This window comes from Hyaena hyaena, unplaced genomic scaffold, assembly GCF_003009895.1.
Source record: "Hyaena hyaena isolate Hyena2069 unplaced genomic scaffold, ASM300989v1 scaffold_118, whole genome shotgun sequence".
Lineage (NCBI taxonomy): Eukaryota > Metazoa > Chordata > Mammalia > Carnivora > Hyaenidae > Hyaena > Hyaena hyaena.
The window spans coordinates 16,908-44,710 of record NW_024080751.1 but is presented as its reverse complement, the minus strand read 5'-3'; the positions used below and the strand labels follow the sequence as shown (position 1 = coordinate 44,710).

At 41.8% G+C, this 27,803-nt stretch overlaps 1 protein-coding gene across 2 annotated transcripts; it reads left to right on the top strand.

Annotated features, from left to right (window-relative positions):
• On the top strand, window positions 1-23,962 carry PCMTD2 (protein-L-isoaspartate (D-aspartate) O-methyltransferase domain containing 2). Of its 2 annotated transcripts, none has more exons than XM_039236990.1 (6): window positions 1-234; window positions 5,290-5,620; window positions 9,478-9,580; window positions 10,582-10,753; window positions 17,603-17,726; window positions 21,117-23,962. In XM_039236990.1, the coding sequence occupies exons 2-6, from the start codon at window positions 5,314-5,316 to the stop codon at window positions 21,494-21,496; spliced, it is 1,086 nt and encodes a 361-aa protein (XP_039092921.1). In that variant the 5' UTR covers window positions 1-234; window positions 5,290-5,313; the 3' UTR covers window positions 21,497-23,962. The 2 variants fall into 2 exon arrangements, with proteins under 2 accessions (XP_039092921.1, XP_039092922.1); XM_039236991.1 differs by having other exon boundaries at window positions 142-793.
• Window positions 23,963-27,803: the final 3,841 nt, after the last annotated feature.

The following is a 27,803-nucleotide window of genomic DNA, read 5'->3' as shown; positions in this document are numbered from 1 at the left end:
GTCGTCTGCAGGGACTGCGCCGGGGCCCACCAGAAGCGCCGTTGCCCCTTTAAGCGCCAGGCTGGGGCGCACGCGCATTCGGGCCGTTGCGCGCACAGGCGCAGTAGGGCGGCTGATGTTTACGGCGGCCGAGGTCTGGGCAGCGCAGCGGGGCCGCGGACGGGCGAGGGGCCCCCGAGGAGCTGCTGGTCGCGGCCCAGGCGGCCCGATCTCGCGGGCCGACCGAGCCCGGAGGTAGAGCCGCCGCCGCCGCCGCCGCCCTTGGCCCGGCTTGTGTTGGGCGGCGGCGTCTTCCCCCTTCCCCGCAGCCCCTCCCTCCTCTCTGTCTCCCAGTCCCGAGCGCCTGGACCCCTCCTCCGGGGGGCGTCCCTCTCCGTTCCTGCGTTCTCCTAGCTTCTCCTCGCCTCCCCTCTTCTCCGTCGGTCTTCCCTTCTCGTCCCCCCTCTCCTCCCTCCACCAGCGACTCCTCCTCCCACCAGCGTTCTCCTCCCCCTGGGCGTCTCCCCCTCCCCTCCCCGGGGTCTCCCCTCCCAAATCTCTCCCCCCATACCCTAATCCAACCCCGGCACTTCTCCAAGAACGTCCCTTCATTCTCCTGCTCCGTTGCCCGGGGAGGGGGAGGGGGGGCGGGGGGGTTGTCTCTGGGGCGCCCTGTGGTTCGCCCTCCAGCGTTCCAGGGCTTCCCGGAGGTCACCCAGTGCCCGTTGCTTGCACCTTTGGATTTACTTGACTCTACAGACGTGCATCTAATCTGTTCCTAGTTTATTCAGTCGAAAACGTTTGTAGTTCTAAGGCAAGTCAAGGTTTATGAAGCAAATTCTACCTTGGACCTTTTCAGAAGGTGATAGTCTAGGGGCACCAGGCTGGCTCAGTCAGTTGAGCATGAGTGTAGAGATTACTTAAAATTAAATCTAAAAAAAAAAAAAGGTAAAAGTCTATTACATAGTTGGCCTTTACAAGCCCTGGGGATACTAAGAATTGGCACAGAGCCCTAGGACTTCAGGCATCTGAAAAAGGCCTGTAGCTGGGAAAGGAGAACTTGCTTGGGTTGCCTGAGTTTTGTTTTCTTCCATGGGGTGTGTCTCTCAAATTGATGTCTGCTCAAGTGTTGTACCTCAAAAATGTTACCTAAATCTCTGTCTTTCCCCTTTGGTCTTCACAAACCTGTACTAGTTTTCTTTCCTTTTGGCAGAGGAGTGGCTGAAGTAAACAACTCTGTTTTGGGTGTTGAGTAGACTGTCCTTCAAGAATTAGTGAAGTCAGTTTCCTGTAAACAACTCACAACTTGTGGCTGTGCTTGGGTGAAACAGAGCCTTACAGGTGGAATGAGAGGGGACCTCTGAGGTGATGGGGTCAGTGCTTTGGCCTCTTGGACCCACCTCAGCTTGTACCTAGCCTGGGATGTCCCTGGGGGTGAGAGGCTCTCCAGGTTCTGAGAACAGTGCAGTGCTTTGAATTGTAGTTGTTAGAAAGATTTTCTGTGTGTTTAGTAGAAACGATCTCCATTTGATGTGTTCCACTGCTCCAGCTTTTATCAGGTCCATGAATATTGTATATGAGGCAGCCTTTCAAATATTTGAAGAAAATCCTTTTGTATATCTTCCTTTCAAGAGTTTTAGTTTCCAACATGAGAAATCTGCATTTCATTGTTCTGCCAGCAGGAGGTGTGGTTTTAGGTTTGTTTTCTGATGGTCTCAGCCTGTTAATCACCAATGTGGTTGGACTGGCCCATGTGGTTATTATGATTGTAAGACACCTTTCAGTAATAACCATCAGGAAACTTCAAAAAAAAATAAAGGTTTATTACTTACAGAACTTGGAAATTTTACAGCATACCTGGGGCCACTCAGTGAAATCGGAGGCTGTGAAGAGAGAGCTTGAGGGATCAGAGGCCTGGGGTTCTGCTTTTATTGCGGTCAAGGGTGGGGGCCTAGCGGTTTTCAGGCTTGCTCTTTATTGAGGAATTTAAAGCCTGGGAATAGAGAAGACAAGTGGCCCAAAAGGTCTCTTATCAAAATCAACTAAGACCTGATCCTTAATAAAGGCTACTCCGAGGGGAGGTGTCCTGGCTGTCTCTGGTTGAGTGACAGGAGGCGAAGTGTTTATTCCTCACCAGTCAAAACTTAAGTCCGGTACTTGCATTACAAAAAAGAAAAGCCTCTCAGGACTTACACTACAGGGTCCTTCTCCTCAGCTCATTTTGCATATGCTATTACCTTGTCCATATTTCCCTTAAGAAGGGATATTCAGGTTGGAACACAGCTCTCCATGTGGTGTCTGACAAACCCAGTGTAGACTGAAATCCTGAACCCCCATTGTCACGGCTTGTAGCTGTGTTGACCCAGCTACGGCCTCCTTGGTTGTCAGTCACAAGACCTTCCCATGCTTTCCCTGCTGCTTGAACCATTTTCCTCACTGTCCACAGGCCGTTGGCTTTGGAAGGAGCAATATGAGAGTAAGGGTGTCCTGTTGGCCATTTACCCCAGAGCAATAGATTATATTGAGGATTGCAAAGTATAATCAAGTGCAGCATCCAAAGAATTATTTCCCATTACTTTTAACAATTTGGTTTGACTAGATTGTATATCCAGATTTGGTTTGGCAAGAATATCTTTGAACCTTTGTTGGTATTTTGGGGTGGTGTTATGACCAGTCACATGGGTGGTTAGTAATAAGCAGAGATTGTATCCAGTGTGAGGGATTGTTAGATGTCCAGGCCAAGTTAGTAATATCAGACCCTGTAGATGGTCCCACACATCCTACTGGTGACAACAGATAGAGTTACCCCATAATTTTTAGTCTGTCATGTGGGGCAAAGATTACCAACATGGTTTGTGTTAAAGAATGTTTCTCCCTTGAGAATTTTTAAAAGCTTCATTTGGTGTGGGGTAAAGAACATAGGCCTTTGGCTAGACAGTTCTGAGTTTGAATTCTGGTCTTTTCCTCACACACTGCTTTGTGATCATGAGCAAAGTGACTGCTCAGTCCCAATTTGCCTCATTATGTTGTGAAACTAAAAGGAGCTCCTCTGACTGGCAGGTGATGCCTGTAAAAAGTTGTAGCTCTTTGGGGCACCTGGGTGGCTTAGTCGGTTAAGGGTCCGACTTTCGCTTAGGTCACGATCTCGCGGTTCGTGGGTTCGAGCCCCGCGTCGGGCTCTGTGCTGACTGTCAGCTCAGAGCCTGGAGCCTGTTTCAGTCTGTGACTCCCTCTCTCTCTGACCCTCCCCTGCTCACGCTGTCTCCCTCTCTCTCTCTCTCTTCTAGAAATAAATAAAAAGGAACATTAAAAAATTAAAAAAAAAAAGTTGTAGCTCTTTTAAGTAAAAAGCTAGCTTTTGCATATTTTCAAAGTGAGGAGAAGTTGAAAATAAGGATAGGTTACTTAGTAGAAAATAAAATATACCCAATATATAGTTAGTGTTTGCTTCCTGAAGATAGAATGATGATATTGAGATAGAATGATAGAACATTATATGTGGGGTTGGAGCCACCATGCAGGATATGTGGTTTCCAGGCCTTTTCCTAAATAGACCTTTAAGCAGCAAATGCAACTCCACTTTTAAGCAGTGACCTAAATTTTCAGATGACTGCCCTAGACTAAAGGTGTAGACTGTCACCTCAGCACTAAGTGGCTTATCTAAGATTAAACATGACCTCATTAGCACTTTATCCCTTCAGCTAAGTTAGCTGGCTGTGGACCATAACCTAACAATGGCTCTGAAACAACTTGAAATGGAGTGAAAATCTAGCAATTGGACCATCGTAGTGATTGGGAAAATATGATATTTAGCTCTAAAAACTGGATGAGGAAGATGAACTATTCCAACCGTAAATGGAAGAGCATTTGTACTAAGCCCCATGCTTTACATATTTTGTGTATTTGTTGTGAGAAGCTGACAATTTATTGTGTGGTCTTTTATTTTTATTCTTGGGAAAACCTCTCCCAGTACAATAGCCAGTAGAGTGCATGGGGCATGTAAATGGAATCTCTAGTATTGATGGTTCTCATTCTGCTGTTTGAAATCCAGATGATTGTGAGGGGGGAAAGCAAGGATAAACCTTGTAATAATAAATTATGATATATTATTATGGAAGTTGTCCTGATTCAGAAAATGTGTCAGTTTCTGTGAGGTCTGGTGTTTTCTGTTTTTCCCAACAGTTTTATGTCAGATGTTTTGTAAAACGTTACCATTTTATGTGACGTAAAAAATCATTCTTTTCAAAATAGTTTTATGGAGTAAGTATAAAATTAGAGAAGATATTTTTTATGGTTTGGGAAAAGTAAGACCTATGCAGATGGGAGATTGTTGTCCCTGAATTAGATGGAGGAACATTGTATGTTAGCAGTTGGCTCAGAGGGGATCACACTTTTTTCTTCTCGAAGGCAGTTGGGAAGAAGGTAAGCAATGTACCTTCTATTGTTAGAGGTGGAAAGGTTGCCTGGCATACGCTGCCAAAGGGTTGTAGGGGTTCTAATACTAATGGCGGCTGTAGCTGGTAACACATTTTGTATTTGTTATAATAAAACGTCACCATTCATCCAGTTGAGTAAGAGAGTTTTGTTAGTGGTGTTTTTGCGTGAAATTTGTACATCCAGAAATCCAGATGAACAGATTGAATTGATTGCTTGACTTGATATTTATGTGTATGTGGGGGTGTAGAGTTGTCAGATAAAATATAGGACACCAGTTACATTTTAATTTCAAATAAGAATGAGTAACTGTAGTATTTGTTGTTTACCTTAATTTCATTTTTTTTCTTTGCTTTTAAAGATTCATTTACCAAAGATGATCTATAGTACTTGAAATATTCAAAGAGAAGCTGATATTAGCATGATTTTTTAGACGTATCTGTGTTCTTTTTGTGTTTATATTCAGTGACTTTGTCCTGTGTCCCTGTTAAGGCAGATCTATGTTCAAGATAATTTCCGTCCTAAATACCTGACTTTCTAGATTGACTATTTGTAGTAAAGTATCAAATTCATACTTTAAAGATGTTTTTTCAGTTGTCCAGTGTGTTTTAGGTATCTCAGGTTCATCTGAATTCATCCAATATTGTAAATCACAAAGTTACTTCTGAGTGGATACAATGGATTTTCATATATAACTGTTTTTTTTAACCTTCTGAATTTGGCATCCTTGGGGTGGGGTGGGGTAGGTGGGTACTGACAAAATACATTCCATGTGTATGATTTTCAGAATTCAAAATTGGCGTGTTATTAGAAATTTTACTGTTGTGCTCTTACCTGTTATGTAAATAGCTCTTTAAAAATTTTTTTTAATTGCAGTATTGCCTAAGTGTGAACTTGAAGATGGGAGGTGCTGTGAGTGCTGGTGAAGACAATGATGAGCTCATAGACAATTTGAAAGAAGCACAGTACATCCGGACTGAGCTGGTAGAGCAGGCCTTCCGAGCTATCGATCGTGCAGATTATTATCTTGAAGAATTTAAAGAAAATGCTTATAAGGACTTGGCATGGAAGCATGGAAACATCCACCTCTCAGCTCCGTGCATCTACTCAGAAGTGATGGAAGCCCTGGACCTGCAGCCGGGGCTCTCCTTCTTGAACCTGGGCAGTGGCACTGGCTACCTCAGCTCCATGGTGGGGCTCATTCTAGGTAAATCTGGAGAGAGTGTGGGACCTTGTCTAATTGCACTTGGCTTTCTGAGCACCGCCCCCACCTGTATTGTTTACACACAGTCACTGGGTGGGCTGCTGCAGGTTTCTGGAGGGACCCCCTCCTTTTCCCTCTCCCCTCCCACCTGAACCTCCACAGTCTGTTCAGCACACCCTCCTTGTGGACAACAGAGGACCTAGAGAATTACGGTGGGAACTTACAGTGATTTCTTTAAAAAATTTTTTTAAACATTTATTTATTATTAAGAAACAGAGAGAGAGAGCATGAGCAGGGGAGAGGCAGAGAGGGACTCACAGAATCTGAAGCAGGCTCCAGGCTCTGAGCGCTTAACCGACTGAGCCACTCAGGTGCCCCAGTGATTTCTTGATTAATACAGTCACACAGCCTGCTTTGTCTTTCAGTCTGTAAACTGAGACTAATTAAGTTTAAAGTTCCCTGGAAGTTAAAGTTCTTCCAAGCAGTTTTGGTTTGCTTTGTTTTAATGCTAATAGAGTTCATACCTGTAAGTTTTTCTTTGTAAATAAATTCCAGGGATGGGAAGGATTTCACAAATGATCTTACTTGAAGCCATTTTGCCTCTTTTCCCAAATAAGTTGTGAGACCGCACGTGGGAATTGGCATTTTTGTTATTGAAACAATAGTATTGTCCGGTAATTGAGGGTTTAGGTGTCTGTTTTTACTCTGAGTGAGGTGGAACGAGTAACGGGAGCTAACCTGGTTTAAAAGATTGCTCTAAAGAGGAAGCAGGGCGGGGGCTGCTGCAGCTGTCTGTGTGAGAGAGGGTAAAGCCTGGACCACAGGCTCCAGGTGCCAGACGTCCTGACAAGACCTGCTAAGGAATATCAGGGCTCTGCTGGTGCGCACCCACCTCCTCGTCACACCAGCGTGGGATTGATTCTAAGCGTTGGAGATTTCAGGTGCGAGCCATCGCCAAGTACGCTGCAACATTGTTTCTTTGCAAATGTTACAGAAAATCTTAACTGTAACAGTTGGTTTTCATGGGTATGGAATGAAATTTTTGGTATCTTTTTTCTTAAAAATTTTTTAATGTTTATTTTTGAGAGAAGGAGAGACAGAGAGGGGAACTGAGGATTGGAAGCAGGCTCTGCTCTCAGCATGGAGCCCGATATGGGGCTTGAACTCACAAACTGTGATATCATGACCTAAGCTGAAGTCAGACACTTAACCAACTCAGCCATACAGGCATCCCAAGATTTTTGGTATCTTTATAAGTTTATAGGTTTGGGAATTTGGTGAAGTTTTGAGGCTGGTCATTTGACTTTAGGCTATAGATTGCCATCTTCAATTTTTTTAATGTGTAGGGTTTTTTTTTTTCTTTTTTAAATGTTTGTGTATTTTTGAGAGAGCGCATGAGCAGGGGAGAGGTGAAGCGGGGGAGGAGTGAAGCATGAACTCATGAATTGTGAGATCGTGACCTGAGCAAGTCTGACGTTTAACCGACTGAACCACCCAGGCATCCCTTGTTTTGTTTTTTAAAGCTAAATGCTTTTTGAACTTATTTTGTCACAGATTGAAACTGCTTTGCACAGGACCCCAGGTTATGTATCATTCTGGTATTAGTGAAGGGTAATTCCCTTCAGTGGAGCAGAAAATGGGGGAGCTAAGGACGATATGATATTTGGCAGAGAGGAGGATGGGGTATCACATTGACTAGATTAGAAATGCTATTGAAAATAACTAAGATCCTCAGGAAGAGAGGGCATACAGGAAGCCTGCGGTGTCTGTCCTGTTGCACTTGACATTCCCTAGAAGTCATAAAGAAATGGCTTCTGTTCTCTGAGTCCCCTGTTTGCTGGGAGTGTAATTAGATGTTGGAGTGGGGAGAGATCTGAAGGAGGGGGAGGTTTTTGGGGGGGCTGTAGAGGATACTGTGTACTTCTTGGATGTATTTGAAGGAGGTGACTGGAGAGTTTCCTTTCCTGGACAGACATCTTGGATCTGCAGGGAGGAGGCTGCATGCACTGGACCAGTACCTCTGTCCTGACATCATGTGTCCTGGGCCTCTCCCTCTCCAGTTCATCCAGCCTTTAGCATTGCTTCGAGCACATTGCTCCAGAACTGAAGACCATGTTGGCTTCCCAGTGCTTGGGAAGTCTGGAGGTCTGGAGTCTTTCATCTGACATTTTTGACCTCAGCTGCCTTTCCGCCTGGCCCTGAACTTTATGCCTTTTCTGCTGCATTCCTGTCTCACTGAGCTGAAAGTGCTGTGTGATTGGGGAGTGGAGCGCCCTCATCAGGGGCTTTGTGGTCTGGTTGTAGTGCCATGTGCTCGATGTCTCAGTCCTGACTCTTCCTCCATGTCCCCCCTCTCACCTTAGTCATCTTTTTATTGGGGTGGTTCAGGAGCTATGTGGTAATACTGTATTTGGTGTTAAGCTTCTTGGGAACCATGTCCTATATCTGTTCTTAGAATGAACTACTTAACAGGTGTTGATAAGGGGGCTAATGAAACTATGATGACTGGGAAAGTAGAGAAAGGTTTTCTCGGGTTCTGGTACAATGCTGCTAGCCAGAGAGCAGTGGAGATGGAAGTCAGCGACTTGGCAGAGGGTCTTGAAGTTAGATAATTTGGATTTGATGTTGTAAAGAGTGAAAATGTGACTTCTCAAGTAGGGTGTGTTCTAATGAGAGAATGTTTTAGCAGCAGCGATATGTATGACAGATGTTGAGAGAAGAGAGTCACAAGTGAGTTGTCCAGGTGGAGGAGAGGGAAGCCTTGGCTTTGGGTGGCTGTAGTGCTGTCAGGGGAGCAGGTAAGCCCAGGTGGCAAAATGTAAAGGTATGGGTGTGCAGATGGTTGCTTATTTCCTCATATTTCTGTGGGATTGTGGTGTTAAATGCTTCACTGTGACTTCAGTATATCTGTCTAGTAAATAAGGTTTTACATGCCCTGTTGATTTTCATATGGAGAATTTTAAAAATGGCAGTGTAACTCTACCTATAGTAAATGAACAAGTGTGAGGTGTGGAGCTTGGCGAATTTTCACTGAAGTATTCATGTTTCAGCAAGCACGGGGTTCAGAGTAGAGAGCCCCATGGCTCTCGTGCTGCCCCTCCCCCCAGAAAGGCGAGCACTCTTTTGTCCTCTGTGATCACAAGTGAGCATTGCCTGTTTTTGACCTTCATATAAATGAATTCCCACAACAAAGAGACTCACCTAAGGTGTCTGTGTCAATAGGTTTCACCTAGAGGCAGTTTTATACGGAGGGAACACCTTTATTGTTAAATGGGCTTCCACCTTTTCTCACAGCTTTATCTCCAATTACCGATAAATTTCCTTTGGTATAAAAAAAATATTTCATTGTGACTTGGTTATAGTTTTATTTTAATGATGATCAAAACCTATTTGTGAGGATTATTAAAATGTTCATGTCTGAGTGTTTGGGGCGATCTTTTATGGAAAATAGGGTTGTGTCCAGTTTCATTTGGAAATATATTTTTCTTCTTCATTAGTAAGGTCTTGAATTTCTGGGTGCAGATCTTGGTTGTTGGGGTGTTTTATTTTTGTTTTTTGCTTTTTTTACATTTTCAAATGATTGAGAGCAGGGAGGCCCACGCTTTGGAAAGGTGTGGAGTTAGTAATGTCAAAGAAGCGAGTGTTTACACTGTGGTGAGCGTAGTCTACCCTGCATATTTAAAGATTAGCTGTTTGATGTTTGATTTAGGTCCCAAAATGTGGTAAAACCTCAAAACCTTGCAAATTTCTTCATTTAATTATACTTGCATAATCTGGTGCATTGCAATTGATTAAATAGAAATAAAGAGTAAGAGTTTTTGCCCTAGTTCTAAAAGTTTTCTTTTTCTGAAACCTTTTAGGTCCTTTTGGTGTGAACCATGGGGTTGAACTCCATTCAGATGTAATAGAATATGCAAAGCAGAAGCTGGACTTCTTCATTCGAACCAGTGACAGCTTTGACAAGTAAGATCAGACACTCCCCTTGGGTTGGTGTGTGAATTACAATTTAAACTTTTGATTAGTTGAGAGAAATGAGTTTATTAGTGTTCATATACCAGCAAACATGATTAAACTTTGGCAGGCGAATCAGGGGTATATGTATAGCTGTTCTAATTATTTTTTATTTGTTTAATTTTTTTTTCTTTTAACGTTTATTCAGTTTTAAGAGATAGAGACAGAGTGCGAGTGGGGGCAGGGCTAGAGACGGGGGGTGGGGGGACACAGAATCTGAAGCAGCTCCAGGCTCTGAGCTGTCAGCACAGAGCCCGACACGGTGCTTGAATTCACAGACCGTGAGATCGTGACCTGAGTCAAAGTCCGACGCTTAACCAACAGAGCCACTCAGGCGCCTCTGTTCTATTTTTTTTTTTAAATATTTTGTGGTTTTGAGGGCGTTAGGGTTTTTTGACTATAATACCAGGTAAGACTAATTTTTCACCAACACAATAAGAGAAGGAAATAGAATATTCATTTTGGTCAATTTTCATGTTTCTGACACAGACAACAGTTTTTCACCTCATTGTTTCTAAAACAGCATTGTTGCATTTGTCTTTAAGCTGTATATAGAATTACCTCTTGCCACTTTTAAATAAGGCATTAAAGTTCTTATTTTAGGGTTTGCTGTTGTTAGAAACACCAAATGTATTTTTCTTTCCTTTCACTTGTTTTTAGTAGATCTTGAATAAGGTAATGATTTATAAAACCAGAACAGAGACTGTGATGATTGGAGTTTGGATGATTTAAACTTGAATTGTGCTTATGCCATTCACTTTCATAATATTTTGTTTGGAATTTCTAGGGTCTTGTTAATTAATAGTATTCTTTTTGGAAGTCTGGCTTCTGGCTCTGTGAATTGCATTACATCACTATAGGATTGTTCAGTGAAACGCGGTTAGCATAGACGTACTCTGTAGACTTGCTATAATGTGATAAATTCAGTTACGGAAAACATTTTTTGCCTTTAGATTTGACTTCTGTGAACCTTCCTTTGTTATTGGCAATTGCTTGGAGATTTCTCCAGATTGTTCTCAGTACGATCGTGTGTACTGTGGGGCTGGTGTGCAGAAAGAGCATGAAGAATACATGAAGAGTCTTCTCAAAGTAGGGGGCATCCTTGTCATGCCGCTGGAGGAAAAGGTCAGATCCCTTTCATAACTGACGTGTTTATTGGCCAAGTTCTGTCCCGGGAAGTTTACATATATTTTCCCCTATATCCCTCACAACAATTCTGTCCATTTCAGAAATGAGGACCCAGGCAGGGACAGGGCATACAGACAGCCCAGCTGGGGCCAGGGCAGACCCGGGAAGGAACCCTGGAGCCTGCACTGCAAGCCCTAACCCTCACCTCCCTTCTGTCTCCTCCTGTTTGCTTTCCTCTCTCCTACCTCCAGAGCTATTCCAGGGTGCTTTTTCCGTTGTTAGGGTCGTTCGTGAAAGTCATTTCAGTAATTCTGACCGTTAGTCTGATTGTTAAATTCTGTGACAGTGAGTATTCTACAGGAGTCTCTTCCTTAGTGTAAATCTGGTCTAAGTCTGCTATTTGGTCATGTTTCTGTGTGTTGTAGATATTGTGCTCCATGGAGGAAAACAAATTGTAAGAAATGAGCAAGGTTAATCAAACTTGAGTTGAACCTAAGGAAGAATGTCTCAGTCACAAAGAACTAGGAAAACTTGAAATGATAAAAATTCGGAGATAGTGCATTTTTGTGTGATTTTCTCCGATTGTAAAATGTTAGCATTTTATTTTGCTTAAAATGTAATCATTCATTGTAGAAAATCCAGAAGATACGATAATTGAGAAAAACTGCTCACAGTCCCACCCTAAGTGCTGTTACTGCAGGATTCCTGTAGTTTGGACTCCTGTTTCAAGAATGTCATTGTACATGCAGTTTAGAACTTAAAATGTTTTACCTAATTGATGAAATAAATTTTAAGCCTTTTGACATTTCATATCATCACTTTGAGCCTGTGGGACTGTTGACCACACTGCACCCTCTTGGTCCTGGAATTGGACATGAGGCTGCGTGTATAACATGGTTATTTACTATCATATACAGACTGTAGTGAATGTCCCTAAGTAAAACAAAATTTTTATCCATGGATATTTCAGTGTGTATCTAGAAAACATAGGGGACCTGTTGTTGTTGTTTTTTATATATCGCAAAACCATTATCAACTGAAAAAATTAACAGTAATTTCTTAGTGTTTTCAAATGGTCAGCTGGTATTCAAATTTTCCTGATTGTCTCAAAATTTGTTTGAATAGTTTATTTGAATAGGGCTTCATTTGATTATGTCTTTTTTTTTTTAATTTTTGTCAGTTTTATTAAGGTACAATTCACATACAATAAAACTGAGCAATTTTAAGTGTATAATACATTGAGTTTTGACAGATGACTGCAGCATTGGTTTACAATACAAACGAGATATAGAACGTTTCTATTGCTGCTGCCAGGCCCCTCATGCCCTCCTTTTTTACTGAGATGCAACTGACAATAGTTTCAAGTGTGCAGCATAATAATTCAGTAAGACAGTTATGTTTTGATACTGTATACTTATAAAATATATTTGAATGTGGTCCAGATCAGAGCTTATCAGCTTTGGGCCACGTACAGAACATTGTGTTCTCCAGCCGAACAATTCAAACAACAAAGGTCTCAGGCCTGTGGTATCAGTAACTTTTGTCTGGAGACAAAAATCAAATTACAATACTGATGGAATTTATGAGAAACATTTGATTTGTGTCTTGCATTTGGTTGATATCTTTCTCTTTTTTTAAAAGATTTTAGTTTTAAGTAATCTTTGCACCCAACGTGGGGCTTGAACTCACAGCCCCTGAGATCAAGAGTTGCATCCTCCATCACTTGATCCAGCCAGGCACCCTTGGTTGATAAATGTCTAAAGTGTTGTTGCTTTTTTCCTTTTTTTTTTTAAGTTTTTTTTTTTTTTTTTAATGTTTTATGTATTTCTGAGAGAGAGAGAGAGACAGCATGAGCAGGGAAGGGTCAGAGAGAGGAGTAGATACAGAATCTGAAACAGGCTCCAGGCTCTGAGCTAACCATCAGCACAGAGTCCGATGCAGGGCTTGAACCCACGAACCATGAGATCATGACCTGAGCCGAAGTTGGATGCTCAACCAACTGAGCCACCCAGACGCCCCTAAAGTGTTGTTTTCTATAACTTTTTTTTTTTTTTAACATTATCTTTGCATTTGTCTTGTACAGTTTCCTATAGCCTGGATTCGGAGATTACATATCTCTGTGGTGGTATCTTACATATTTCTTCTGTTCTGTTTTCCCTATAAATTGCTAATTGGATCCAGAGACTTGCTTAGTTTTCCAGTTTGACTTAACTTTTGGCGGGGAGAGAGGGTGCAAGAATACTTAAACAGGTAGTAGAGGGGATATCTATATACATGCACTTCATACCTGTTGTCTCTTTCTGATGCTAGCACTGCGAATGTAGTCCTGATCCATTATTTCAATAAGGGATACAGGATGATACATTCTGCTTCCATCATTTCTCTTCATTTAGTAACTTGAATACTTTTTTTTTAAATTGTTTAATGTTTAATTTTGAGAGAGAGAGAGCACGCACGCATGCATGAGCAAGAGCGGGGGAGGGGCAGAGAGAGGGGGACATAGAATCCAAAGCAGGCTCCAGGCTCTGAGCTCTCAGCACAGAGCCTGATGTGGGACTTGAGCCCATGAACTGTGAGATCATGACCTGAGCTGAAGTTGGACACCCAACCGAATGAGCCACCCAAGCGCCCCCACTTTTTTCTTTTTAATTTTAATTCTAATATAGTTAACATAGCAGTGTTATATTAGTTTCAGATGTACGATATAGTGATTCAGTGGTACCATACATTACCCAGTGCACATTGAGATAAGTGTGCTCTTCATCCCTTTCACGGGTTTCCTCCATCCCCCACCCACTTCCCCTCTGGAAACCATCAGTTTTGTGTCCTCCCTCCCCCTTCCTCGTTCATTTATTTCGTTTCTTAAATTCCACATATGAGTAAAATCATATGGTATTTGTCTTTGTCTGACTGGCTTATGTCGCTTAGCATTATACTCTGTAGTTCTGACATCCATGATGTTGCAAATGGCCAGATTTCATTCTTTATGGTTGAGTAATGTTCCATTGTATATACGTATATACTACATTTTCTTTATCCATTTATCAGTTGATGGGCAACTGGGCTGCTTCCATATCTTGGCCATTGTAAATAATGCTGCTATCAACATAGGGGTGCATGTATCCTTCTGAGTTAGTATTTTTGTATTCTTTGGGTAAATACCTAGTAGTGCAATTGCTGGATTGTAGTTCTATTTTTAACTTTTTGAGGGAACTCCATACTCTCCTCCAGAGTGGCTGCACCAGTCTACATTTCCACCAACAGTGCACAAGGGTTCTTTTTCTCCACATGCTTGCCAACACTTGTTGTTTCTTGTGTTTTTATTTTAGCCATTCTGACAGGTGTGAGGTGGTATCATTGAGGTTTTGTTTTGTATTTCCCTGATGGTGAGTGCTGTTTAGCGTCTTTTCATGTGTGTGTTGGCCATCTGTATATCTTGTTTGGAAAAATGTCTTTTAATGTCTTTTGCCCATTTTTAAATGGGATCATTTTCTTTTTAGGTATTGCACTGTATAACTTCTTTATATAATTTAGATGCTTATCCTTTATAGGGTATGTCATTTGCAGATACTATCTTCTCCCATTCAGTAGGTTGTCTTTTAGTTTTGTTGGTTGTTTCCTTCATTGTGCAGAAGCTTTTTACTTTGATGTAGTGCCAACAGTTTATTTTTGCTTTTGTTTCCCTTGTCTCAGAAGATGTTATCTAGAAAAATGTTGCTGTGGCTGATGTCAGAGACATTACTGCCCATGCTCTCTTCTGGGAATTTTAAGGATTTCAGATCTCACATTTAACCCTTAATCCATTCTGTGTCCTCACGTCACCTTCAGTTACTCTCATCAGTGTTTTATAGTTTTCAGAGTACAGGCCTTTCACCACCTTAGTTAAGTTTATTCCTAGATATTTCATTATTTTTTGGTGCAGTTATAAATGAGATCATTTTCTTAATTTCTCTTTCTGCTTCATCATTATTAGGGTTTAGAAATGCAGTGAATTTCTGTACATTTTATCCTGCAACTTCATAGTTCCTGGACTACTTAAAGAGAAGCGCCTTCATCAGTTATTTGGTTACCCTGGGTCAACTTTAGACGGAGAGGCTGGATCAATCCTGATTCCTAACCTTTATTAGTTTCCTCAAGAGTCTGGTTCTCTACCATCTGCCGAAGGTGGTGACTAATAAGATTTTGTTTGATTTTTAGTGTCAGTGTGAATTAATGGTTATAAACATACTTAATATTTTAATCATTGTACCATTCTTATTAAAGCTTAAAATGTCCCGTCTTTGCCCGTGGGGACCTCTCCAGCTTGGCTCTTGGGCTTTGATACAGTTTTGAGTAGTCTGTGATAGTTTTGTTACTTTCTGGTAAGAAAAGATGTTTCACTCTCATTTTGTATACACACATTTTTTTTTTTTACCACAAAGTTGGGAGGTAGCCATTTCTGAGGATCTCTGTTAATTTTAAGTTCAGTGGGAATTGGTGTTTCGAGAACACAGGTGGGGCCTTTGTGGGAATCTTTGATGCTGGGTTAGTTTTTCAGTAGAACTCTAGAGCTAGGAAGTTCACACACACACACACACACACACACACACACACACTATCTTATGTTTTTGTTGTTTTGGTTTTTTTGGACGTAAAATACACCATGGGCTTATATTGATACTTCCAGCTCAAAGTCAGGACGAGAGGATTTTTCTGACTTCTCTCACGCTTGAAAGTTGCAGATCCTGACTACCCAGCTTACTGTTTATCCACAGTACATAGTAGCACCACTGGCACCAACAATTTGATTTCTGAAACTAGGTCAAATTTGACCTATTTGGCTGAGGGGTTGGAGGGGGAGCTTTTTTGGCCTTTATATTCCACTAGGGATGTAGAGATCAACATGTTTTAAAGTCCCTGGAAACAATGCTTTCCTGTGAGGTTATAACATCAGTATGACTCATAGCTCATTTGTTTTCAGTTTTTAGGGATTGCTGTTTTAGGTTTTGTAACTTGGTAAAATATTTACAACATTCCAAAGTTTAAATAATGAGTACTCACAGACTTTTTCCTCCCTGTATGTTCCCTCCACTTCACCTGTGGGTAACCATTTTGTTTGTTTTTAGTTTATGTGTTTATTCAAAAAGTATATAAGCAAACACATTTTTTCATACATGAAGATATGCATACCTTTTTCCATTCCATGTACCTATGCAGACCTATGAAATGGGAATTGATAGTTCTAAGTTTTATACATCATTGTTCATTTTAGGTATTTGATGTCAGTATAAGTGGAACTTCTTTTTTGTCCTTATTTTGTTTATTTAAAAGTGTTTTTTTGTTGGTATATGAGAATGTGGTTTTTTGATGGCCAGTTGGGTCCTTTATAAACAGCTTCTTGCTGTTTATAAGCAGTGCTGCTGTGACAAGGGTGTGTGTGTCCATGTTTGTGGATATTCTTAGTCTTTGTCTTTGTCTATACCCATGACCTCTTCCAGGTGCAGTCTCAGAAGCAGGAGTGCTTGATTGGAGACTCTGTGTTTTAACTTTGGCCAACTGCCTTTCCAGAGGCTTTGCTGTCAGCATGGGAGAGGAGCCATCCACGCCCTTGCTGACAGTCCCATCTGCTTATTGCTGTCATTGCTAGTAGATTGTTGTGTATGACAGGGCTAGATGTCCCCATTTTTGCTCTTTCTCAGAGTACTGTTTTAAGTACATCTTTACTTAAATTATTTTAGAAATGTTTGTTGCATGACAAAAATACTTTGGACTTACTATTGGAATTGTGTTACATGTTGAATAATTTGAGAATTATAGACATATTTTCAGTATCTGTCTGTGGAATGTAGGATATGGATTTACAGTTTTCCTGAAGGATTCACACATTGTTGATGGATTATATTTAAATATTTGGTGTTTAATATAACTAGAATTTCTCCTTGAAAAAAAGTTTTTGAAAAAGAAGTTTTTGCGGGTGTACGGGAATGTGAGTGACTTGTTTACTTAGTACATGGCTACTAATGCTTTCAGCTCTAAGATTCATGACATAGAGTCTTAGATTTCAGAGGATTTGCTGGCTTAGATATTTTTAAACAAGAGAGCATATAATCTTAGCATGTCCAAGCTGAGCAGAAATAGTACTGTTACCTGTTTGGGCCGTTCAGAAACTGGCACCATCACATAGAACACACAGGAGGGCCACGTTGTCTAACTAGGCCCTTCTGGTGCTTCGAATACTGTGATTCTCTGCAAATTGTGTGTTTTGGTGGTGACATCACATAGAAATTCACATAAACACTGTAGTGAGGAGAAGCTCCAACATATCCAAGATGTTACCATCACTTTCAAGCAAGTTACTGCAAAACTGTTAACAGTAGCTCTTATTTTGTGTGTGGTTATGTTGTTACAAGAAAGTCTTTTTATTGTTTATGTTCCAGAAACAACAGCCTGGGATCCAGTCTAGACAGAAGCATTATAGGTGGTCCTGAGTGTCTTTAATGACTTTGATTTGAGAATGTACCCCGCCCCCCCAACTTTTATCGCCATCAGGGACTCTTGTGGACGGCCCTGGGAAGTCATCTCATCTGATTGTCTCTTCTTGTTATCCTTTGACTTCTTTTCTCTAACATATGTATTTTTTGTAAACAGAAATTAGGTCTGGAAGCTTTGAATATATTCAGGCTAAACATATTTGCAACAATATTAATAAGTTGTGTGTAGTTCATGCGACATCACATTAGGGGCCCCTGTTTTAGGTTATTTCATTGTTAGCGTATCTGTGTTTTTTTAGTTTACGTGTAGGAATGATTAAATATAAATTAACAGTACCCAAATCTTTTGAATATTCTCGTTCTCTCTTTGGGATAGTTGACTAAGATAACACGAACTGGTCCTTCTGCTTGGGAAACCAAAAAGATTCTGGCTGTTTCTTTTGCTCCTCTGATCCAGCCCTGTCATTCAGAGTCAGGAAAATCAAGACTTGTCCAGTTACGTAAGTACAAAGATCTTCACTTATCTTTTAGATCTTTAAAAAAAAATCTCATTAGAATTTGGAGAGAAAGAAAAATTTTAAGGAACCTTTTAACATTAAAGAGGATTCTGAAATCTTACAGTTTTACAAATGATTTTCTAGTACTGTAAAAATCATAATCTGTTTTCAGCCTATTTTAGGTTATTTTGGCCCTCTTTTAAATCCATAGGAATTATTGCTGGTTGAAATCATGCCATTGAAAGCAGAAGGCTCCTACAAAAGGGGGTTAGTTCTGCTGTGTGGAACGGTCTTACAGAGAGAGTGTGTTCCCAGCACCAGCCGAGCCAGAGGGCTCTTAGAGTCGTGGGACCCTTTCTTCCTCAGGGCGACCTCGTGGTGCCTGTTTCAGCCACTTGGCCGGTGTGTGGTGGGAGGCTTCCCACAGAGCATTAACTTGGGTAGGCCTGGATGTAGATCCAGAAAGAGCTAACATTAGGGCCAGCATTCATGCAAATACTATTTTCTAATTTAAACACATTTAAACAGCAATGAGAAGTGCAAATGACTTTATTTAAAATAAAACTATTCAGCGTGGATTCTACTGTCTGATCATTTAGAAAATTTGGAAAATGTACCAAAAAAGGGAAAATAGTTACCATAATCTTACCACCCAAAGATAATACATTTGGCAGATTCCTTCCAGAATTTTTTTTTTTTAATTTGTTGGGATTCACTTATCAAATAGTAATGTTCCGCCTTGGTCTCTGGTAAGTGGAGGTCACATACCATAGATATGGTCCTTGAAATGTAATGAACAACAATATAATATAGAAAGGGCTTGAGAGGGGAGGGTTTGACAGAAGATGGGACATTTGTGCTTGGTCTTTCTGGGTGAAAATGAATTCTTGAAAGCTAGAAGAAAGGGAGACAAAGCTGGGGCAGAGGCTGATGGGGACTTTTCACACGCCCACTCCCTGGTATGGTCTGAGTGGGGGTGTACAGGAGACACTAGCCCAGTACATAGGTTAGACTTGAGTTTATCATGTAGGCTGTGGAAAGCCACCAGATAGTAGAATTAAAAGATGTGGCACATCTGTCATCTTGATTACCCTTGTAATCAAGGGTAGTGAGGGTGAATTTGTCACATGCAGGGTCCCTGAAAATCCCACCAGAATGAGCTAACATTGCTCGCAGTCAGCCAGAGCAGTCCCTTCCAGAATGCTACCTGAGTAGCACCAGATGTGAGGACATAGTTGGAGTATCTATGGGGCTTTTTGGAGGTTTGGTTGTAGACAAGTCTCTTGGTGTGAGGGCTTTATCTGATCTGGATAAGAGTTGTGACGACATGGGGGTACCTGGGTGGCTCAGTCGGTTAAATGTCTGGACTTTGGCTCAGGTCATTGATCTCATGGTTTGTGAGTTTGAGCCTCACATTAGGCTCTGTGCTGACAGCTCAGAGCCTGGTGCCTGCTTCAGATTCTGTGTCTCCCTCTCTATGCCCCTCCCCTGCTCATATCTGTCTCTCTCTCTCTCTCTCTCAAAAATAAATAATAAACACTAAAAAATTAAAAAAAACAACAAGTTGTGACGACACAGAGGGCACCCTGAGATGCTGGTTTTGAGGCTACAGCTTCAGAGCGAATGCTGGATGACAAATAATCATGTGATGTTGTTTAGGGTTCCTGAAGTGAACATTCCAGTTGTTTGTAACTGTATCTTCCTGGGTGCAGTTTTCTTTTTTTTCTTTTTTTTAAATATTTTTATTTCTAGGAGAGAGAGAGACAGCGTGAGCAGGGGAGGGTCAGAGAGAGAGGGAGTCACAGACTCTGAAACAGGCTCCAGGCTCTGAGCTGGCAGTCAGCACAGAGCCCGACGCGGGGCTCGAACCCACGAACCGCGAGATCATGACCTAAGCGAAAGTCGGACGCTTAACCGACTAAGCCACGCAGGCGCCCCACTGGGTGCAGTTTTCTAAACTCGTAGTTGTGTCGATGGAGACAGTGGCTTCTATAGTGGAGTGGATTCAAGGCCAGCACATAGGGCTTTCTGAGGAAGGATGTGGAGCCCAAGGTGTCCAGCATCTGTTGTAGATGTGGGTCTGTGGGAGGCTCAGGACCCCCATCAGGACTGGAGCAGAGCCGTAGGAGCCGTTGCCTAGTCTTTATTACTTGAAGCCACAGAATGGATGCCAAAACAGGGATCGATAGGCACACAGAGAGGGGAAAGTGGTAGAAATCAGCACCTGAGGGAACACTGCTAGCTTGGGTAGAGGAGGGAGCCAGCAGGAGAGACTTGGTCCTAGTTAGTTCCCTTCAAGCGGGCACCTCGGGGAGAGCCAGAGAAGCCGAAGCTTGTGTTCTGGAGGTCTGGTGACCCATGAAGGTGTCCGTTCAGCAGACTGAGTGGTAACAGCAAGTGAAGATGTAAGGGAAGGAAAGGCGGGGCATTCTGAGCAGAAAGTCATGATTGCAGTGTTGCATAGTGGGGCAAATGCTGGAGCCTGTCCCAGACGAGGGAGGAGACAGTTGAGCAGGAGAGGAGGCCTGGTGTGGACGAAGGGGAGAAGGTGCTGAGAGCCTGTGGCAGGGGCACTTTCCAGGGCTCCTATGGAACAGTGAGCCTTGCACGGGATTGTGCATAGGCCTCTCTGATTTCAGTTATAAATGTTACAGACAGCCTAAGAGCCCTCCCTAGATTGTAGTTGGTCATCTCTTTTGGAAGAAGCTAGGTACAGGAGGGAAAGAAGTGATACTGTATACAGTATAATGATACAGTATAATGTGTTTAAACACACAACCCCTAATTCCTCTTCCTTTGAGGAAAAGCTCTTCCGTTGCCATATGTCTACTGCCTGCATTAAATTGAGCCATAATTAAATCACCAGATTCTATTTTTCCTCAGTATGCTTTGGAGTTTTAGTACTTATTAAAAATGGTTGGATTAGCTTTTCTCTACTTTAATAAAAACAAAAAGGAACAAATACTCAATTTGTAAAGTGCTGTGAAAATATTAAGATAGATGAAAGAATTCTGGAGTCCTACATTTTCTGTATTTCCACTGGATGATATAGAACCCATGAATGAATACAGTAAATAGAATAGTGAACCTAGCTGTTCAAGAAGCAAAACACTATAACCCAGGGTATTCCCTTGCTTCTGACTGATTAGCCAAACGATCTCGATCTTACTTGTATAGTTCAGGGTCGATGTATTTGAAAATACCTTTTGAGAAGGACCACATGCATGCACATTAGAGCACTAACTACTTGACTTTGCCAGAAATGCTCTCTTGTGCCTGTTCTGTGAATGCGCCACTGAATGACAGCGACATGAAGACTTTCCAGGGTTGGGGCTCTGTGCTGTCTGGGTCGCTCACAGACAAGGTTGACGTGTCTCCTCATTTGCTCTGCAGCGCCACTGGCTGTGCGAAGCCTCCAGGACTTGGCTCGCATTGCCATCCGGGGTACCATTAAAAAGGTGATTCGTCAGGAGACGGTGAGCAGCAGTGGAAATGGACTAAAGAACACTCCTGGGGTTAAACGAAGGAGAGTCCGCCGCCGTCGAATGGAAACAATTGTCTTTTTGGACAAAGAGGTTTTTGCCAGTCGGATTTCCAGCCCGTCTGATGACAATAGCTGCGAAGACTTGGAAGAGGAGCCGCGGGAGGAGGACAGAGCCCCACCGCCCGAAGCCAAGCCAGCCCCGCCGGTGAACTTTCTACGGGAGAAGGTCCTGAGCCTCCCTCTGCCAGATCCCCTGAAATACTACTTGCTGTATTACAGGGAGAAGTAAGTCTGTGGGAACAGGGGACCGAGGCAGAGCTGATGCTGCGCCTGTCGTCCCTGAGGGGTCGCCCGGGCACATGCTGTGGGCAAGGAAAGCGCTCTCCTCTCGACCTTCCTGTGTTTAGTTCGTTCTTGGTTTTCCTGTAGAATCTCCATTCAGTGGTATTGTTTCAGTAAACGTAATCTGACAAACATAAAGTTCATAGGAGAAGGTTTCCTCAAAAGGGAGAGCATCTCCTGGAGAAGAGTATTTGCTTTTTGCTTTGATGAAGCTCTGACGTCTGCCTGCAGAGACTGCTTTGGTGATCGTCTCCCACTCAAGATAACACACGAAGACTGAAGTTGAAAGTAACCTGTGTTGCTTAGAAAAAGTGAAAGGAAGTGCAAGTTTGCAAGTGTGTAAAAGCTTTTCTGGGTGTGCCACACCTGTGTCTAGGTTAGCACTTTATGGTGTCAACCTCTTAATTACTGGCGCTGAACTCCACTAACCCTTTTAGTTCTCTAAAGGGGGGTGGGGTGGGAAACGTTATTGGAAAGCTCTCCCTTGTTTTAAATAAATGTAATTAAATTTTATGTGCATTGTCAGTAGTAATTTTAAAAGAGGGAAATTGTGATAGGGGAGGAATAAAAGTATCAAATTGCCAGATGGAATTCCAAAAGAATTCAAGGAATATTTTCCTGACACCTTTTCTTACCTTTAGAAGAACCAATGTCAGATAATCCCTTAAGGAAAATACTCAAGAATGAAACAAGTGTTGTGTGCAGTGAGCTACCTTACTTTTACCCCGGGGATGGGGATGACTGTTGACCCAACCTTGAGTATGTTAATGGGTGTCTAAGGCATGGATCGTCTAGTCCTTAAAACAGGTGGGAAGTATTAAAACTGCAGGAAATACATCAGAGACAATGTTACAACAGCCTGTGCTGTTTTTTTTTTTCTTCAGTTGACTATTTTTCTGTAATCACATTATAGCACTGATTAATAGATTTTATCTTTTATAATTCTGGAGAAGATGTGTTAGTTTTCTAATTTTTCTCAATAACAAAAACATGTATTTTAGTAGCTCCATTGCATTAGAATAACAGGTCAACCTGCAGTGGTTTGTGGAATCTACCTTCTCTAGGCCCTTTGTGTTGACCGCTTTCTGTGTTCACCAAGTTCCAAAACATTGGTTCTTTTCAAACTTGCTTTTTGTACCCAAAGAAGGAAACAGTGGTATAAAATGTTAACAATAAACCCAAACTTAGAGTGCTGATGTGGGATCGACCATCCAGATTTTATGACTCATTTTGTCCGTTGGACTCTTGGGTGTTGCCGAGCTTGAATATGTCTTTGTGGTTTCACCAGCTGAACTGAGTTCTGGTTGGTTATCTATCTATCTATTTATTTATTTATTTTTAAACTTTTCTTCTTTTATAGGTAACTTAATCATTTTCACAGGATACTATGTGCATGCAGAGCTGGGAAAATATGTCTTTTGCCCTAGATTTGGAAATGTAACTTTTTGTAAAGACAGTTACTTCATAGTTGTTTTCAACCTGACTTTTAACTGAAGGTCAGGCATCGCTGTCTCAGAGAGAAGCTTACAGTTTGTGTTTAGTTGAGACCTTGAGATCACTTGGTGGTGTGCACATCCTTGCCGATGTCACGCTGGCCGGCATGTAGCGACCTCTGCAGCACACGGACATTTGGAGCATAATGTTAAATGTGTATTTGTGAAATCTTTACACTAGGTGGCTTGACTAAGTTCTTTCCCTATAATTGTATGTGGGTTTTATTTATTTTTTAAGTCACATTTGCCTTTATGCTAGACTGTAAAACCTCTTCACCATGCATAAGACATGTTTTTCCCTATATAGGTTAGACCTTTGCTGACATTTGTGTTCGTATTTACATGTTGTCTGTGGTACCTAAACCAGAGTTTGGTTAAAAATATATATAGATGTAATATATGTGAAATAGTTTGGTGTTTATCTTATACACGTAGAGAAGAATTGTAAATGGGTTTTCCGGGCTGAAGTGCCCCTCCCCAGAGTCCAGTCTGATGCACTACTGTCTGTTCCCTGACAGATGGATTATGTATAGTCTGTGTGGTCTGTAACCTCTGTATTGTAAACCACTTTTTAGACAACCATGGACTCTTATGTTTTTAGGAGTATGTATTTCTGTATATGATTTATGTCTTGAAAGTAGTAAAGCCACAGACATGTACACAGCGAATATCAAATTTATAAATATCAAGTGTGCAATGTAAAAATCAACTGTGTATGTAAGAATGATTTTGCCAGTCTGGACGTTGCAGGGAATTAATTTCAGAAATTTGAAACCAAGATTTTAATGAGCAGATATACATTGGATAAATATAAAGACTGTCAATAAACCTGGTTGAAGCACTTCAGCCTTCTCGGCATGGCTTGTGTTTCCTGTGTGGGGTTGAAATTCTTGACTACATATTTTCCAAAAATCTTTAAATCCTTATTAGAGTCATGTATTTTCTTTCACTGTTCGTGTTATGGCCTCATTCTGTGCCATGCTAGTACACTTAGGGAAGACATGATTTTAAATTAAACACACTCAGTTTGGGTGGCAAAACAGAAAAGCTGTAGCTCTGACTCCAGGAGAGAATATGTGTCCGAAGGGTGTTTGTGGTTAGTTTTTTGGCACAATTTTCCTATTTTGTGAAAATGTTAAACAAAAGATAATTGGGTTAATGGTAACTTCTTCTATGGCAGCAAGGGGTGAGGGTTAGGGTGATGGTGAGAATTTTGGGTTTAGAGTTCAGGTTTGGGGTTGGGGTGCGAGGGCCATGCGCTAGGGTTGGGGCCTAGGGTCAGGGTCAGAGATCAGAAGTAAGGGCCCAGGGTTCAGGGACAAGGTTAGAGTTAGTATTCAGGATCAGACTGGCTGCTATCCATCAGAACTGCTGAAACAGAACAGAATTTTTGTATTTTTGGTGGCTTATAACCAGTAGCAATGTATTTCTTAAAGTTGTTGAGGCTGGAAGTCTGAGATGAGGATACCAGCATGGTCAGGCAAGGGCCCTGTTTGTAGTTGCACACTTCTATTTTGGCATGTAGGGGATGAGTTAGGGTCTCTTATAGAGAGAATAATCCCATTGATGAGGACTCCACCCTCATCACCTAATCACATCCCAAAGGCATCCTAACATCACATCAGGTATTAGGATTCCAACAGATGAATTTGGGGAGAGACAAACATTCAGATCATAGCACTGATGTAGGAAATGGATGGAAGAACTTTTTTTTTTTTTTGACCTTTACTTTAAAAAAAAAAAAAATTTTCCCAATCAAGGTACCGGAATGATGGGCTCTGTTAAGTTGGAATTTCCAAATCATGGCACTTAATAATCAGAACACTGAATTTAAGAGATTAACTGGACATGCCTTGGTGGGCTAAACTGTGAGTCAGGTGTTCCCTGTGCTGCAGCCCAGCGGACAGCAGGGTGCAGCCTAGCCTGGCTCTCTGACCTGAGGGAGAGCATGCGTATCCTGGCCTCAGAGTCAGACCCACATCTCGATGAGGCCGATGGGCTCCAGGGTGCCCCTACAGCCTTGGGACAATTTGGGGGCAGTGAGGACAAAGCTAGGAGATGATTTCTGTTGGCATCTCCAATTAACTTTAAATTAAAAATAATTTTTTTTAATGTTTATTTTTGAGAGAGAGATTGACAGAATGTGAGCAAGGGAGAGGCAGCGAGAGCAGGAGACACAGAATCTGAAGCAGGGTCCAGGCTCTGAGCTGTCAGCACAGAGGCTGACTCAGGACTCACACTCACAAACTTAGATCATGACCAGGGCCAAACTCGGACGCTCAACCAACTGAGCCACCCAGGTGCCCCAGTTTAATTTTTTTTAATGTTTATTTATTTTTGAGACAGAGTAGACTGTGAGCCAGGGAGGGGCAGAGAGAAAGGGAGACACAGAATCTGAAGAAGGCTCCAGGCTCTGAGCTGTCAGCAAAGAGCCCGATGCTGGGCTCAAGTCCATGAACCTCGAGATTCTGACCTGAGCCAAAATCGGATGCTTAACTGAGTCGCCCAGGTGCCCCTACAATGAACTTTAGTTTAGAACAACCCTCCCAAATGTTTTCCTAAAATCTAATAAAAACTGACCTTTATGTCTCTTCAAATGTCCCTATGGTTTGCCATAGCTCACCTGTCCCAAACAGTAGTTCTGCTATTTCCAAATAAACTCATTTTACTGCTAACATAACTGATATTTTACTTTTATGTTGATAGTTTTTATTAAAAATTTTTAAATGTTTATTTGTGTGTGTGTTTGTGTGTGTGAGAGAGAGAGTGTGTGAGCCTGGGAGGGGCAGAGAGAGAGGGAGAGAGAGAGAGAGAGAGAGAGAGAGAGAGAGAGAGAGAGAGAGAGAGTATCTAAAGCAGGCTCCAGGCTCCGAGCTGTCAGCACAGAGCCCGATGCAGGGCTCGAACCCACAAACTATGAGATCATGACCTGAGCTGAAGTTGGACACTTAACCGACTGAGCCACCCATGCACCCGTATGTTGATAGTTTTTATGTGGAACTATCTGTATCCATATTAAGGTAAAGATGAGTTTATACTAGTGTCTCTGAGTCATCATGTGGAATATTGTGATCTCCCTCCGCTCATCTGTAACTTCCCACCGCAAGAGTGATGAACTGGGGCTCCTACTCTTTGTCATCTATGTAATTCATTGTTCTGGTTTGTATTACAGATATGATTGTTTCAGCATCATTAGCTACTACTATCATCGGGAGGAATTTTATAGACTCCACTGTTTATGTGCTTTCAGTACATTTTGTTCATTTCCAAAGCTGCTTAGGTCAGCATCTTCTGCTCCAGCACTTACAGTGAGTTGTTTCATACATTTCTAGTACAGTTAGATTACTTATCATATTCTGTATTCTATCCTGTGACAATCCTACATCCTAAATAATCCAATTTGAATAATTATGATTAGCCTTTGGGCTATAAAAATATATGAGTTTTGCCAAATGTGTAGTGGCAGGTTATCTATCACTAAAATGTCATATGGAATACCTCGAACTCTAACCCCATGATCTGTTTATCATCTCTGTAGCTTTGCCTTTTCCAGAATGTCCTATAAATGGGGCCATACAGTACGGAGCCTCGTCAGACTGGATTCTTTCACTTTGCAAAGTACGTGTAAGATTCATCCATGTCTTTGTAGGGGGTGATGGATCATTCCTTTCTACTGCTGAGTAGAATTGCATTGCATGTACAGGTGACTAAAAATAATTTTTCTTTACTTTTCTAGGCTCTTGGCTGAGACTACTTCTTGCAATAAAAGGTTAACAGGAGGAAAACAGAAGTATAGTTACATGTATATATCCTGTATACATGAGACATCCAAAATGGCCAAAGTGATCACTTGAAATGTTATGGGTGGTCAGAAGCCCAGTTCAGGGAGGCAATCAGACCAAACAGAGTATATGAGGATAAGGTTGTTATTCAGGTTTAAGTCCAGAGACACTGTTACAAATGAAGGGTTCTTTTGTAAATGTAAATTTTGCTCACTAAAGGATAACTTTTACTCGGTTTTCAGGAATTGTCCTCTGTCTTCTGTTTATTAAAATCGGTCAGCCCCAAATAATCCTTGTGCCCAGGAGACTTATCTTGTGGGTGGCATATTCTGCTTCCTTCACATGGATACACCTGTTTGCTTATGGATTCATGTTTTGAAGGACATCCTGATTTCTTGAAGTCTTTTGCCATTATGAGAAGAGCTGCATGCATAGCTGCATGTGAGTTTTTGTTTGGAAATCGTTTTTCAAAGCAGTTGTCTGAGTACCTGAAGTGTGATGATGGTTGATTCATAAGGTGAGACTTGTTTAGCTTTGGAAAAAAATGCCAAACTATTTTCTGTTAACCCTAAAAATGAAACTGCCAATTATTTTATCAACAAAAATAGGTTTATTTGGGAGTAGTTGAGAATTTCAATCCAGGACAAGAAAGCTTAGGCAAAGCCATAAGCAAGTACACTGAGCAAAGCAGAGGAGCATTAGTCTTTTACAGAGGAAAGTGAGGAAGTTGGAAGGCACTGTCCTAAACAGAAAGTCTACTAGAGTAAACTGGGGGCTGGATGTGTAGTGGCTTCTCATTGGCTGACCTGTGACAGTGTGTCATTGGCTGAACTGTTGCCTGGGGAGGAGGAAACCCTTCTTCCTCCTGCTAGAATAGTAAAATGGTCCCTACTGGGCAAGGTCTATCTCTTCCTCTTGGGTCTGCAATTAATGTAGAGTGGTAGGTGTGAGAGTCTCCCCTGCTGAGCCTTCCCAGACT

Bases quoted from the DNA above. Each gene is read 5' to 3' on its own strand.
- PCMTD2 (XM_039236990.1), top strand. From the start codon at position 5,314: ATGGGAGGTGCTGTGAGTGCTGGTGAAGACAATGATGAGCTCATAGAC. The intron at 5,621-9,477 runs GTAAATCTGGAG...GAAACCTTTTAG, and splicing joins CATGGTGGGGCTCATTCTAG to GTCCTTTTGGTGTGAACCAT. The intron at 9,581-10,581 runs GTAAGATCAGAC...TTTTGCCTTTAG, and splicing joins ACCAGTGACAGCTTTGACAA to ATTTGACTTCTGTGAACCTT.